The sequence below is a fragment of the Castor canadensis genome, chromosome 7 (assembly GCF_047511655.1).
Source record: "Castor canadensis chromosome 7, mCasCan1.hap1v2, whole genome shotgun sequence".
Classification (NCBI taxonomy): domain Eukaryota; kingdom Metazoa; phylum Chordata; class Mammalia; order Rodentia; family Castoridae; genus Castor; species Castor canadensis.
Window position 1 is genome coordinate 78,629,332 of NC_133392.1, and position 16,285 is coordinate 78,645,616.

At 45.7% G+C, this 16,285-nt stretch overlaps 1 protein-coding gene across 3 annotated transcripts in view; it reads right to left on the reverse strand.

Annotated features, from left to right (window-relative positions):
• Nucleotides 1-16,285, reverse strand: part of Alox5 (arachidonate 5-lipoxygenase) — a 65,439-nt gene that overhangs the window by 27,558 nt on the left and 21,596 nt on the right. For 2 of the 3 annotated variants that reach the window (XM_020185466.2, XM_074079448.1), the window contains exon 4: nt 736-858. The exons of the other annotated variant lie outside the window; for it this stretch is intronic. In XM_020185466.2, coding sequence (XP_020041055.1) covers nt 736-858 — 123 coding nt within the window. The remainder of the gene's footprint in view (nt 1-735; nt 859-16,285) is intronic. 3 annotated transcript variants of the gene reach the window in all.

Consider the following 16,285-nt stretch of genomic DNA (forward strand, 5'->3'; position numbering starts at 1 on the left):
CCCCAGTTAAAATATACCTAAGCCTGGACTGCAGAGACCACACAGATGAGGGTTGAGGGCAGGACAGCATGGAGTCTGTGATACTAAACGCAGACAGGACTGAGAACCTCTACCTTGGCTCCCACGAGCTACAATAGGGATGCATGAGAAAGGTAAGGACACTGTGAAGTGGGGGCCTGTGGGGTGGCAATAATGGCTCCAGAGCTGCCAGCTATGTCACAGTCCATTCATTTTGACAGTTTCTAGAGCACCTATTCTGTGGCAGCTTCTGTGCCAGGCTCCTGAAATACAAAGATGACTTTGACCTTAAGGAACAATGAGTAGACATACATAAGGCAAAGCCTGGTCTTCATCCACCATCTATTCATCCACTAAGGAAGGAAAGAAGGAAGGAAAAAGAAAGAAAGAAGGAAGGAAGGAAGAGGAAGGAAGGAAGGAAGGAAGGAAGGGAGTGGCAACAGGCTATTCCAAGTAAAGACCCTGTTCTGAGCTGAAAGCACAGTACTGCTGATGTCTGGAGGTGTGTGGGTGGAAACTCTGTTTAGATATAGATTGTCCTATGACTGTTCATTGAGAATCTATCCTATGGCCTGGAAATACTTAAGTGCATTGTGAATAGCTCCCACTGGGCTGCTTTCCCAGCCGAAGACCTTCCTGGGGAAAGGAGTGGGGGTCCTACCCCCAGGCCCCTTTCACTGGACTGCCCACCAGCATCTTGAAGTTCTCAAGACTTACGCTTTGGAGTAGTTCAGAACAAAGTCCACTCCTTTCTCACTATCAAACTGGATATCGCGAGGCAAATCCTTGTGGCATTTGGCATCAATACTCAAGGGGAACCCAGGGTTCCACTCCATCCATCTAGCAAGTGAAAGAAGAAGGAACTGGGTTAAATGCTAGCCTGCAGTTGGCCCTCAACTAACAGGGCTGCCCATGTTGTCTGAAAGTGCTATACCCGGTGCTCCATGCCCTCACATCTCATGCTCTCCCATATCCCACCGGTTGTGTTTCAGCATAAACCCTAACACATGCATTTTCTGTTGAGTCCATAGTACTGCAAAAAAAAAAAAGAAAAGAAAACTCAAGTGGCAGCAAAGTTTGCCTAATATCTGAAGCTGTATGTGGACAGATCTGTGTTTCATTTTGTCATAAATATACTTTAGGTTAAAAAATAAGGTAAAAAGGAACCACTAAGTAGGAGATGAGGAGATACTAAAAATTATAAAGGAGAACATTTTTAATAAAAAAGGATTTTGTTTGTTCAGAAGGTTTTGTCCTAAAATCAAAGGATTATTCCAAAGTAGGAATAGGTGAGTAGGGCAAAACCAGAATGCTACAAGCATATGGCAGAGGTTTCTGCTGAGGTACAACCGATGGGATGGGGTAAAGAATGAGGAGATGTAAAAAAAGATGTAAGTAAGAGGACACGCTGCAGATAAAAAAGCTTTTTACATGGTAAAACAAGGTTTTGTCTTAAAAGCAAAAGATTGTTCCAAAATGAAACAGGCAGGTAAGGGCAATACCATGTTTATTCTCATGTCACAGAAGGGTTGTTGTAGGGTTTATAATAAGGTATAACTGATAAAAATCCAAATGCTATCTTGGTAAATTTATAAAAGATTCTCTAAAAACTTCTCCTTAAATCCCTGTAAAGCTGGGACACAAGAGAGCATCGTCGATCTCCTCTCTGAGATGACCCACTCTCCACTGAGAGCAAACCCTTACTTCTCTTCATAAATTTTGCCATTACTTTCATTGTATTTCACATCTTGCTCAAAATCTTCTCTTGTGGGAATACAAGAACCAAGGACCCCAATAGAAACTCCCTGCACAACCGTCTGACCCTACATCCAGGGAGGTACTGGGACCCATTCTGAGGTTCTGTGGCTGCCAACTTTGATGCGACCTGTGCATCACATGGGAGACCTGAGAGTGGCTCACCACAAAGGGTTAGAGCATGGAATAGGTGTGCACCCGTTAACAAAAAAGGAGTGAGGGAGCCTCAGGAGACCTTGCTTTTTAGAGGCAACATCAAGCAGCAATGTCTCCCATAGCAGAGGCCTTGCAATCACAGGAGGCAGAAGTGTGAGTGAGACTGGCAAGCCACACCCAACCTGGACATCAGGGTCTTGCCAGCTTGGTCAGTGTGCAAACCCCAATTGTGTGCATGTTGGTGCCTGGAGGTGAGGGAAAGAGGTGGTTCTCATGCCTTCACCACATGGCCATGTGGCAGCAGGGGAAGTGATGAGGACCCCCAGGCACTGGCCACTGAAAGACCACCCTCTTTAACCTACTGGCCTGTAGCAGGTTTAGAGATTGTTACACTCAAAGTAGCTCCTCCCAAGCACAAACCATGCACTCAGTCCAGTAGAAATGTTTACCTTCCTGTGCTCTCCACTCTTGCAATACTGCATTTATATTTTATTTGTCTATTTTGCTTACTTATTTACTAAACTTGAACTGTGAACACAAAACAACAAAACAGAACAAAATCCCTGTTCATTTCTTTGGGGGAAGAGGAGTGAACTTGTGTTTGTTACATTTTGAAATTTCAGATTTTTCATTTGTATTCCTGACTCTCCTTCCTTTTCAATCTCTCTTTTGGAAGATTTCAGACCATCAGAAAGTCTTGAGGGCTGGAGGTGCGGCTCAAGCAGTAGAGTGACTGCTTAGCAAGGGCAAAGCCTCAAGTTCAAACCCAAGTACAGGAGGTGGAGGCTGGAGGGTCACAGTTAGAGGCCAGCCCAGATAAAGTTAGTACAAGACTCCATCTGATACTAAAAGCAAAAGGACTGAGTGTGTGGCTCAAATGGTGCAAACACTAGAGCCTGAGTTCAATCTCCAGTATCACTAAAAACAATAGTGACAGCAACAGAAGTCTTGGGTCCCTTAAATACCATCTTGCATTTTTACTGTTCCACACTTCGCACTATTTGCTGTGGTATCCCGCTGGCCCAGGGAGAAGCCACTCTAGTCTTAGGAGAGGTGACCAGAACCGAGTAGTCACATTAATGTCAAAGGCACTTTGCAAAGTGTTCTGTTAAGTGGCAGTTTACATTTCTCACTGTTGGTTTACTTAAAACATTCTACTTTCTTAGAATGTAAGAAAACCTGGTTTTGTTGTTTATATTTTTATATGACCACTGATACTTATACAGGAATAAGGATTAAAGTGTGGACAAGCATACTAACATTTTCCTTTGTTCTAAAAAATGACTCAAGGCATCTCCAATATATATCTAACTTTGAGAGTTCTTTGGGATTGCACTGTGTAACCACCAGGCGGTAATCACCACCAGTCGCATCAGTGCAAAACTTCCTCACTACTCCTCCCCGGCCAGGCAGGTCTAGGCCTCCTGGGAATTTGAAGAGCTGAATGGAGCTGGAGTTCTCCAGTGTGTAAACTGTGAGCCCAATAAGGACAGCATGTGCTTTGGGTGGCATTTACATTTTTCTTAAATGAAGAGTTAACTTGGAAGAGAATTTGAGTACTTTTTTCTTGGCACAGAAAGAAGCTTTTCTCCGCCTGCTCTTCCTCAGCCTCCTTAGGGTGCAGTGCTGAGGGGGAGAAATGCCCCACCCTGGGAGACAGGAGATGATCAGGTCATGCACAATGATGGAACAGTTTGCCAGCCAGCTTGCTACTGAAACCAAACACCTATGTCCCTCTCACTGCTCCTGAGAGACCTTGACAGTCTGACCTGAGAGCCAGAGGCCTTCACACACACACACACACACACACACACACACACACACACACACACACACACACAAATAGGCAAAGAAAAAAACATGCTCCATGGAAGAAGACCAAGTGGAACCACCAGACAGAAGGACGAAGCAGAAAAGACACTTAATTTGGAGAGAGAAAGAGATCTTAAGGAGATGCAAATGGTGCAATTCAATGTAAGAAGACTTTCTGAAACTAGAAACATGATTTATAAGTTAAGAATTTATAGCTGGGCACTGGTGGCTCACTCCTGTAATCCTAGCTTCTCAGGAGGCAGAAATCAGGATGGCAGTTTGAAGCCACCCCGGGCAAATACTTCGTGAGACCCTATATCAAAAATATCCAACACAAAAAAAAGCTGGTGGAGTGGCTCATGGTGTAGTCCCTGAGTTCAAGCCCCAGCACTGCAAACAACAGCAACAACAACAACAACAAAAAGAATAGGGAAATAGAAAAAGAGAATAGTAATGGTCAGATCAGATTAGTCTTTTGGGAGACAAATTTCATTCATTCCATAACTAATTATGTGACAGGAAGAGCTCTGTGCAAACTAGAAGGAAGTGTAACACAAATGCAGAGCAAAACCCCCAAAAAATGGAAGCCATGAATGAAACCACAAATGCCAGATACAGAAGATTTAATATTCAAAGAGCAGAGTTCCTGAGAAGTGGGAGGGATACATGTAGAAGTAGAAACAATCAAATAAATAGAAGAAAAAGTTCTTTAGCTGTAAAAGGCTTCAATTTTCTTAGTTGAGTTCCAGGTAGAAGGAAAAAAATGATCAAAGTCTTGTTAGATTTCTCATTTATCATATTAAAAATGGAAGATAGTGTCAAGTGCTTACAAACTTTTTAAAAGATCATCTTACTTGAAGTCAAGTAACTGAAAGGCCAAAAAGGCTCAGGTTCAGATGTCACAATGCTCACCTGCCTTAATTGGAAAAGATAACTGGAAAAAAATTAAATTGAACAAATCACGAAACTCCTATATATAGTCATGTTTATTATAAAACAGTAGCAAATACAATATTAAGCAAAGAAATAAAAGCTTGAGAGGGTTGTTCATCATTACTAGCATTGCTTGCTTTGGGCATTACAGTCATGTAATAAGAGTATCAGTAGTTCAGAGAATGGAAATAGGAGACAGATTATTGTCTAAACAATATGATCAAATAAGTAGGTACCTACAAAGACTCCCTGTAAACAAACATGCAAACAAACGGTTAAAGCAGTAAGAGTTTAGTAAGAGTCCAAAATAAGGTACATACAAGAAACGAGTCATTCTCTTCATCCCAACAATGCTTACTTACAAACAGAAAGGTATCCCACTTGGAGTGGCAAAAGTTGCAATATCCTTTCATATAAAGTAACTAGAAAAGTGAAAGACCTGTGTGGAGGAAACCAGAAATGCTACTGAAGGCACTACCTGAGTGATAAGTGGGGGACAGACACACCAGGTACTTGGAAGAAAGACTGACTATCACTAAGATGATAATACCTAACACAGCTGGATGTAATTCAAAGCAATCCTTATCTTGAAAGTCTTAATAAGGAACAGTGAACTACAAAACAGATTTCAGGAAGTATCAGGAAGTTATAGAATGTTCTTAAAGAGGTGCTGGGCTCTGGAGCAGAAAAATAAATTATTTGTGAATAACAAAAAATGTGAGCAACATATGAGTCCTTCCTTCCTTCCTTCCTTCCCTTCCTCCCTCCCTTCCTCCCTTGTTCCTTCCTTCCTTTTCTTCTTCTTCTTCTTCCTCCTCCTCCTTCTTCTTCTTTTCTCCTCTCCCTCTCCCCCTCCCCCGCCCCTCTCCCTCTCCCTCACCCTCCCCCTCTCCCTCTCCCTCTCCTTCTTTCCTGCTACCAGGCAAGTGCTCTACCACTTGAGCCATGCCCCCAGTCCTTTTGTTTGTATTTTGTTTCTGGTAAGTTTGCCCATGATTCTCTTGCCACTCCCTCCAGAGTAGCTGCGATCACAGGCATCTCTACACCTGGATTACTGAGTATGTTCTATGTGCATTCATCATTGGACCTGTTCAGTTATCTCAAAACATATGAAGTAGTGAAGTGGTTTGTATGTGATGTGCCCCCCAAAGGTTCATGAGTGGTGGCATTGAAGTGGTAGGTGGAACTTTCAAGAGATGGGACCTAGTAGTAGGTCATTAGGTCACTGGGGGCATGCTGTCACTAATGGATTAATGCTGTCTGGAGGGTTGGGTCTCATGTGACTGGATTAGTTCTTGAGAGAGCTGGTTGTTACAAAAGCAGACCACTCCACAACTAAGTCCTTTCTGTTCACAGTTGTTTCCCTTTCTGTTTCTCTGCCATCTTGTGACCCAGCCTGGAAGCCCTCACCAGGATGCCAGTACCATGCTATTTGTACCCTCCAGTCACCAGAATCATGAACCAAATAAACCTCTTTGCTTTGCCAGTCACCCAGCATCAGGTTTATTATAGCAATACAAAATGGACTAATGTAGGCAGGTTCTTTATTTCCTCCTTTTTAAGGATGATGGTACAGAGAGATTAAACAACTTTTTTCAGAACACCAAGTAAGTAGGATCTGTGCTCAGGCACTTGGCCACAAAGCTACACACACGACCGCCTTCCTGCTCCAGCTGTGCACTATGGGAAGCATCCCAGGTGAGCAGCGAGGGATGTGCCACCCAGTAAGCGATCATGGGAAAGGGGTGATAGAACAATAATGCTGCCATTTTATAAATTGGTGGCCATTTTATCCTCAGGCCCCACCTCTTGGAAAATGGAGCCATTCCCAATAACAGCCCCGTCCATTAGCAAAATTTCTCACACTCCCAGACAGGCTCCATCCATGCTCCACCCCCATCAGGGACCATTGTGCCTGTGCCAACCTCTCACCCTCCCTTGTCTATAAAAAGCCATGACTGGCCCAAACTCTCTCTCTTCCTGCACCATCTTTCCCAGGTCAGCCAGGCGGCTCATGCCTGTCATTAAACCCTGCCTTTGGACGTGAGATTTTTCTTGTGAGCTTTCTTTGTGAGCAGCGTTTTTCCTAACATTTGGTGCTGTGACTTGGATTGGGTGCACTCCCAGCACTGACCTTGCTCTCCCGGCCTCCCCCACCCTATCCCGCTCTCTCTCTCTCTCTCTCTACTCCCATTTCCTTCCTCCGGGACCAGAGCTGCTTTGTTGGAACCCCTGATCCTAGAAAGTGCTGCTCCCTCACTAGCTCACAGGGAAGTTCCTCCAGCCTAGTGCGCCTCCAACCGCGATCCACCACCAGCCAATCTTCCCTCAAGGTCCTATCTTGGTGAGTCCTTCTCGCATGCAGAGCTGTGATGTCTCTCATTTCCTTGAAATCCTAGTACTAGGTTTTGGCTCGCTCTCGTCCTTGGGAACTGGGTTCCCCACTAGGGACTGTGGACCCCCTGTGGTGAAGACGTTCCCTCTGGGTACTCTACATCTCTCTCTCTCTCTCTCTCCCCTGAGGACCTGATATTTTGGGGACGCCTGCTATATCTTGAGGTCAGGCCTCACCATGGGAGTTGGACCACCCAAATTCCTTCAGACTCCCCATTGGGATGTCTCCTGGCCAACCTTGGGCCCCTACTCCTCACACCTGATCTTAAGCCCTGAAAGCTCATTTTTCTCTGTAATCAGGCCTGGCCCCAACATCCATTAGACAAAGCCTCCAAATGGCCACTTAATGGCACTTCTGATCTCAATATTTTAAGGGATTTATATAATTTCTGTGAACGCACTGGTAAATGGAAGGAACTTCCCTACATCCAATCCTTTTCTTATTTTTGCACTAAACCCTCCCTCTGTACTTCCTGTTCCCCTGCACAGATTCTATTAGCCTCTAAACCAGTCTCAAAACCAGCCAAATCCTCTTCTGAACCCCCTCTTGACTCTGAAACTTTCCCTTCTTTTGGCCCTGCTAATGAGCCTCCACCTTATCAGAGATGAGCTTCCATTGTTCAACTGTTGGCCTCTGCCTCTCCTTCCACCCTGGTCCCCACCCCTCCTTCCTCCCTTCCCTCTGCCCTCCTTCTGCCCCTCCTTCCACCCACCTGTCCTTCTACCCACCCAGAATCACAGGATCCCATGAGCTCCCCCCCCCACACTCGCTCTCATGGACCCCCCTAGTCAGCCAGTTTCCATCCACCCTCTCTGGGAAGTGGCTGGAGTGGAAGGCATTGTGAGGGTCCATGTCCCCTTTTCCCTCGCTGACCTCTCTCAGATAGAAAAGCACCTTGGCTCTTTCACCACTGACCCTGATTCTTATGTTAAAGAGTTCCAATACTTGGCTCAATCCTGTGACCTTATGTGGCGTGACATCTATCTCATTCTTTCCTCCACCCTCCTTCCAGAGGAGAGACACAGGGTCTGGGATGCAGCTAGGGCACATGCAGATGAGGTCCATTGCACCAACCCTGCCCATCCTGTAGTGCTACAGTGATCCCTACTGAGGAGCCTCATTGGAATTACCAAACCAGTGGTAGAATGCTTAGGGATCAGATGGTTACCTGTTTAGTGTCAGGACTAAAAAAGGCAGCCCAAAAGGTTGTTAATTTTGATAAACTCAGAAAAATGCAAGAAGAAAAAGAGGAAAATCCAGCTAGTTTCTTGTCCCAGCTCACAGAGGCGCTATGATGTCATACAAAAGTTGACCCTGAAACTCAGGACAGCACAATCATTCTTATGACCCACTTTATCTCCCAGTCAGCCCCAGATATAAGAAGAAAACTTAAAAGGCTGGAAAATGGCCCTCAGAGTCCACAGGCTGAAATTTTAAACATGGCCTTCAAGGTCTATAATTACCAAGAAGAATAGAAAGGGCTGGTAAGGAGAGGAGAGATAAGGCTAAATTCCAGACATTGGCACAAGCCCTCCAACAAAGGCCTCCAACCTCTAACTCCTGAAGCCAGGGAACATCTGAACACCTCCTGGCCCATGTTTTCAGTGTGGCCTTGAGGGACACTGGGCCCATACGTCTTAAGCCATGCCACCCACCAGGGCCATGTCCTAAGTGCAAACAGGAGGGCCACTGGGCAATGGACTGCCCCTCTACCCCTCAAGGTGGAGGATCTAAGCCCCCTCCACCATCCCTCCTCCCTAACTGATCTTTCAGGGCTGGCGACTATGGCTGATGACTGACAGAGTTCTGGGCCCTCTTTTGCTCCAGTAGCACACCTCTCCAAATAATTAGACCCCACAACCAGGGGATGGGCCCCATGTCTTAGGGCCCTGGCAACCGCCTCTCTCTTGATCTAGGAAAGCAAAAAGCTTACCTTTGGGTCCCTCCTTACTGTTTAATTTCCCCATAACCTCTCAGAACTCCTCACATATAAGGGTCTTTACTCTATGCCCCCCTCCCGTATCTTATCCCTCTAGGTGGCCTTGGTCGAGGATCCCACCCTAACTTTCGTCTCGTGTTCCCCACTTAACCCAGCCACTTTTCTTCCTCTCTCTTCAACACCCCTAGTTCACTCCTGCCCTGAGATCCATGAGGAGCTCCTCCCCTGCCCAGACCACATTCAGGAGGGCACCCTTTCTCAGGCTGACTACACTTGGTTCATTGATGGAAGTTCCTTCATTCACAATGGACAGCGAAGAGCTGGATATGCCATCATGTCTGATTCCACCATCATTGAGGCATGCCCTCTCCCTTTGGGTACTACTTCCCAGAAGGGAGAACTGACTGCCCTGGCAGAGCTCTAACCCCGGCAAAAGAAAAACTGTCAACATTTACACTAACTCTAAATATGCATTTCACACTTTATTGTCCCACTCCACTATCTGGAAGGAAAGGGGATTCCTTCTTTTTTTTTTCCTTTTTCTTTTATTATTCATATGTGCATACAAGGCTTGGTTCATTTCTCCCCCCTGCCCCCACCCCCTCCCTTACCACCCACTCTGCCCCCTCCCTCTCCCCCTCCTCAATACCCAGCAGGAACTATTTTGCCCTTATTTCTAATTTTGTTGTAGAGAGAGTATAAGCAATAATAGGAAGGAACAAGGGTTTTTGCTGGTTGAGATAAGGATAACTATACAGGGCGTTGACTCACATTGATTTCCTGTGCGTGGGTGTTACCTTCTAGGTTAATTCTTCTTGAAATAACCTTTTCTCTAGTACCTGTTCCCCTTTTCCTATTGGCCTCAGTTGCTTTTAAGGTATCTGTTTTAGTTTCTCTGCATTGAAGGCAACAAATGCTAGCTAATTTTTTAGGTGTCTTACCTATCCTCACCCCTCCCTTGTGTGCTCTCGCTTTTAGCATGTGATCATAGTCCAATCCCCTTGTTGTGTTTGCCCTTGATCTAATGTCCGCATATGAGGGTGAACATACGATTTTTGGTCTTTTGGGCCAGGCTAACCTCACTCAGAATGATGTTCTCCAATTCCATCCATTTACCAGCGAATGATAACATTTCGTTCTTCTTCATGGCTGCATAGAATTCCATTGTGTATAGATACCACATTTTCTTAATCCATTTGTCAGTGGTGGGGCATCTTGGCTGTTTCCATAACTTGGCTATTGTGAATAGTGCCGCAATAAACATGGGTGTGCAGGTGCCTCTGGAGTAACAGTCTTTTGGGTATATCCCCAAGAGTGGTATTACTGGATCAAATGGTAGATTGATGTCTAGCTTTTTAAGTAGCCTCCAAATTTTTTCCCAGAGTGGTTGTACTAGTCTACATTCCCACCAACAGTGTAAGAGGGAGGAAAGGGGATTCCTAACTACAAGATGAACTCCCATTATCAACGCTGCCTTAATAGCCCAGGTCTTAGAGGCTTCACGCCTCCCTTCCCGGGAAGGCATTACTCATTGCAAAGCCCACCAAACTGATTCTCCCATAATTACCAGAGGAAATAACCAAGCAGATATAGAGGCCAAGCAGGCAGCCCTCCAAACTGCACCCCAATTGGCCATGTACCCCCTTATCCCAGCTTCTTCCCCCTTACTAAACTCTCTCTCCCACCTTCTAAAGTTGAAACTCTTCTCTCCTATTTACATACACTTTTCCATCCTAATCTTCATGCTCTTTACACTTTCTCCGCCAATCCCTTTCCCTATCTCCAGGAGACATACAATACCTTAAACAGATTATCCAATCCTGCTCAATTTGCCAGTGCACAAACCCCAACTCCAATATTAGACCCCCTCCCTTTCCTACCCACCAAGCCAGGGGATGCCTCCCTGCCATGGATTGGCAGGTGGACTTCACACATATGCCTCCAGTGAAGAGGATTAAGTACCTCCTGGTATTGGTAGTCACTTTCACAGGAGGGGTGGATTCCCTATGACCAAGACCTCCACAGTAACAATGATTTTGGTCTCCTGGCCTCCATCCAGTCAGACAATGGGCCTGAGTTTGTTTCCTCTATTTCCCAAAAATTGGCACAAGCCTTAAATATTCACTGGAGATTTCACATCCCCTATCACCCCCAATCCTCAGGCAAGGTTGAGCGTGCTAATCGCACACTAAAAAATACTCTCACCAAACTCTTCCTCAAGCTCCACCTAAACTGGACAAAGTTCCTACCCCTGGTCCTTCTCTGCTTCCGGGGCCTTCCAAAAAGACCACTCATGCTCAGCTCCTTCGAGCTCCTCTATGGCTGTCCACTCCTCCCTATCACGGTTCAGCCAGAACCCCCTAACATACCCCCACTCTCCTCAATCCTCTCCTCACTTTTCTTCGCTCTCTCCTTTTGTCTCATGCTCATGGTCAGCTGCCACAGCCCTCTGACACCACCAAAATAGCTCCCTCCCTCCAAATGGGAGATCTGGTTTATCTAAAAAGTACAGCCACACCTGGCCACCTGCAGGAAAAGTGGAGAGGCCCATTTAAGGTCATCCTCACCACCCCTATTCTAATCCTGCTATGCTAGCAGGATTTCCCTCCTAGGTACATGCTCAAAATCGAAAACTGGCAACCCCACAAAAGACCTACCAATCTCTTCTTACAGGACCAATAAAAATAAAGATCTCCTCCCTCCCCAAGATCCTAGAAGCTGGAGACACACCCACGGAGACTCCCGGGGCATAGGCTGGAGCCCTATGCCTAGGGACCTGACATCTCGCCTACTCACTCTTTATACCTCCCCTCTTAATTCTTTCCTGTCAGTGCCTGCCCACGCTTTTACTCTTTCCTATTTACACTCTACTCTGAGGTTTTACTCTTCCCACCCCCCAACACAATCAGCCTCCCTCCTTTCTCACACCTCCTTTACCCTGCTTCATAGAGTGGATAGCCAACCTTCACCTCCAAGGTACTCTCTCAGACTTTACTCCTGAAGAGACCTACTCATTTTCCAACATTCTCTTTGCCTTATTGTAAACCACACCACCTATGCTTTCACTCCATCCTTTTCTGTAGGTAACTCTTGTCCTCATCCCATCTCTCCTGAGCATCGGCCTGTGGGCAACTTCTCCCCCTGAGTGGAGATGGCCCCATTGTGCAGCTCTCTGTTTTGGATACCTCACCCTGTGTGCCTTACTCCTTGTGCTCTCTTCTTTCTTATGACTTGGACCTTTGCAAGCGGGGCCCCCTGCCCACCCATGCCGGCAATTTACAGTGTATACCATCATGCAAAAGGCGTGCGATAGCACTGCCACTTTATGCCAACATCTTAATCATTATTGGACGGGAATCAGCAAAGGCGACCATGCCAGCTACCGCTGCCACAGGAGGAGGGGGCAACAGGTATGCTGGACTTACCTCTCATAGCTTGGTATATCTGATGGAGGCGGAGTCCGGAATGAGGTCCTCTGGAAAGTCCTCCACACAAAGGTACCTCAAAGACTGAATGACTTATTCTTTCCCACCAGAAAGCCTCTCCAAATTCCCTTATACAAATTGTCCCTTTCTGAAACCTTTCTCCTCCAGGTCATAAATACCACTCATCAACTACTCAACCACACTAATCCTACTCTAGCCCATGGCTGTTGGATCTATCAGTGGTCTGGCCCTTCTCAGGTCATTGCCAGCCCCATGAACATTTCCACACCCTTTACCTTAAACTGTTCCTTCACCAAAAGGGCCACCACCTCCACCTTTTCCCCAGTTCCCCTCTCCCAGCCAGCCCCTCTTTGCCTACAGAGTTCCTCAGGGATAGTTGAGGTAGGCTCCCTGGTGGCAAAAAAATGTCATACCACTAGGGCAGCCAACAAAACCGGAAACAATATCTGCTGCCCACCATTCCCGGGACTCTTTTTCTATGCGGTCAGAGTGTATACCCCTATTTACCCCAAGCCTGGAAGGGCATCTGTACTCTGGTATTTTTGGTTCCTGACACGGATATTATTACAGAATGTCAGGACCTCCCCATCCCCCTCACCACGCACCTTCGATCTAAAAGGGCAATCCAGGCTATTCCCTTGTTAGCTACCCTGGGCATAATGGCTGCCATGGGAATGGGGGCTGCAGGAATAGGAACCTCTGTCCACTACTACACAAAACTGTCTAATCAATTGATAAGTGATCTTCAAATGGTGGCCGAGTCTATCCTAACCTTACAGAAACAACTTGACTCCCTAGCCTCAGTTGTACTCCAAAACCTACGAGGCCTTGACCTGCTCACTGCAGAGAAGGGTGGTCTCTGCATGTTTTTACAAGAAGAGTGCTGCTTCTATGTTAACCAGTCGGGGGTAGTAAAAAATAAAATTAGACAACTCCAGGAGCGACTAGAAAAATGGAGAAGGGAGTTGGAGGACTCTTGGAATCCTCTAGGGAACAGCATTTCACAGTGGTTCTCCTGGTTAATGCCCATCCTAATGCCTGTATTTCTTGCTCTCCTATTCTTAAGCTTCCTCCCTTGTATCATAAGAACAATACAAGGATTTCTTTTAGACCACATGTCTGCTCTTGCTAATCAAAATTTAACCAGTTGTACCTCCAGGGATATCAACTTCTCCAAAACCGCCTGGAAAAACTGCTGTGAAGGCCCCATCCAGGACGCCACAGGAGCCTGATGATCCCGCCCCATACAGCGCCCCCTGCCAGCAGGAAGCAGCTAAAGAGATCGATGCTTCGCCCCAATTCCTGATCCTCAGCCCCCACCCTCATCATTATTAAAGAAAAAATGGGGGAATGATAGAACAATAATGCCGCCATTTATAAACCGGCAGCCATGTTATCCACGGGCCCCACCTCTTGGAAAATGGAGCCATTCCCAATAACAGCTCCGCCCTTTAGCAAAATTTCCTGTGCTCCCAGACAAGCTCCACCTAAGCTCCACCCCCATCAGGCACCCTAGCACATGTGCCAGCCTCTTACCCTCCCTCTTCTATAAAAGGCCACGCCTGGTCAGGACTTGCTCTCCTCCTGCGCCATCTTTCCTGAGTCAGCCAGGTGGCTGCTATTAAACCCTGCTCTTGGACTTGAGATTTTCTCATGAGCTTTCTTTGTGAGCAGCATTTTTCCTAACAAGGGGGACTTCTGCTTTACACCCTGCACAAAATGTATGGCAGAGGGACGAAGAGCTTAAACTTAGAAGCAAAACTATACAAAAATACAGAAGTATCTGTGTAATATCTAGGAGGAGGGCTTTTTGTTTTTTTTTTTCAGCAGTAAGGACTGAATCTAGGGCCTTACCACTTGAGCTACTTTTTTTTTTGTTTTGAGATGGGTCTTGCTAACTTTACTTGAACTTATAATCTTCTTGCCTCTGCGTGCTAAATAGCTGAGATTACAGATCTGTACTACCATGCTCTTTCTTAAGCAAAGCAGGGAAGCTAGTGGTTATAAATGGAAAACAATACATATATTTAAGGAAATAAAAACTTAAAATCTCCTGTGACGAAAGGAATAAAGACATATAGATAGATAGCGCCTGCAAATTAATAATAGAAAAAAGAGAACAAAGAAAAATACAGTACATAAATAGACAGTTTGAAGAAAAAGTAACACAGCTGCTTAACTCACCAGAAGTGAGGAGAATGCAGAGTTAAACAACAATGATCAGATACCTGGGAGGCGGAGACAGGAAAACTGTGGTTCCAGGCCAGCCTGGCAAAAGTTAGTGAGACCCTATCTTAAAAGCAAGCTAGGTGTAGTGGTTCATATCTGCAATTTCGGATACAATGGAGGTAGAGGTAGGAGAATCCTGGTTTGAGACCAGCCCTAGCTAAGTTAGTACAAGACCCTATCTGAAAACAAACTAACAAAAAATAAAAAGGACTAGGCACATGGCCCAAGTGGTAGAGTGCTTGCCTAGCAAGTGCAAAGCCCTGAATTCAATTCTCAGTACCAATAAACAAACAAACAAATAATGGGTTTTAGGATTTTCAGATTATCAAATATTTAAAAGATGGATGCCATTAGGAACTGGCAAGGGTTATGAGTAAAAATATTCTCCCTCCTCAAGATACAATCAATGGTACTGAAAACATTGTAAATTTTGTAAAGGATTTTGCTGGTATTTCATGAAATGAGAAATGCCGATTTGACCCAGCAGCTGAAGTTCTGGAAATGGATCTGCCAGTAATTAAAGCACCAACACATCAAGGTGTTTGTACAGGTTGCCTCTTGCAGCCCTGCCTGCAGTATCCAAAATGAACAGCAAACTAACAAATGTACATATAGGAATGGGAAACACAGGAAACAAGCAACAGTCCACCAATGGGGGATGGTTGGTTAAGCTTACAGAACATCCAAGCAAGAAATATGTAGCAGTTTACAGAGGAAACAATGAGATACTGTTTCACATGCACTAGGTGGACAGAATGGAAATGTCTTGCCTCTTAATCTCAACTACTCAGAAGGATCTCCATTCGAGGCCAGCCTAGGCAAAAAGTCCGGGAGACCCCATTTCAACAAACAGCAGGATGCAGCGGTGTGCACCTATCAGCTCAGCTCCACAGGAAGCATAAATAGGAGGATCAAGGTCTAGGATGGCTTGGGCAAAAAGCTACACACTATCTTCAAAATAACTAAAGCAAAAAGGGCTGGAGATGTGGCTCAAGTGTTAGAGCGCCTGCCTAGCAAGTGCTGGTCCCTGAGTTCAAACCCAGTACTGCCAAAAAAAAAAAATGTTTCAAGAAGGAAAAGAACGTGTGTTGATGATGCAGGGAAATGGCAACTCAGGAACAGCTGCTACGTGTGCAAACTGACAGAGCCCTTTGGAAAACAGTCTGCAAGAGCTAGAAAACTTAAAAATGCATGTGCTGTGCAACCCGTACTTCTGCTTCTAGAGCATGCCCTAGGGCAGCTTTCCATGAGAACACCAACAGACAGCTGAGAAAGCCCACAGCAGGCTGGTTTGAAACCTCCAGAGAGAGCCACAGAGAGAGCCCATAGGCAGGCACAGATGAGTAGGGTGGTTTAGTTTTACAACAGGACACCAGGGCTGAGGGGCAGCTCTGGTAGAGCACTTGCTTGCCTAGTGCCAAGAGTCCTGGGTTCAATCCCCAGCACCACAAAAACAAAACAAAACACACAATGGTATGCTACACAGAACTTAAAAATCAAGGAATGGCATTGAAGTCAACTGGATGCTCTTGAGAAATGCAAGCTGCAGAATGAGTAGGTTAAGTCATGTAGATTAAAGAGCACACAAACCCTACCACATAC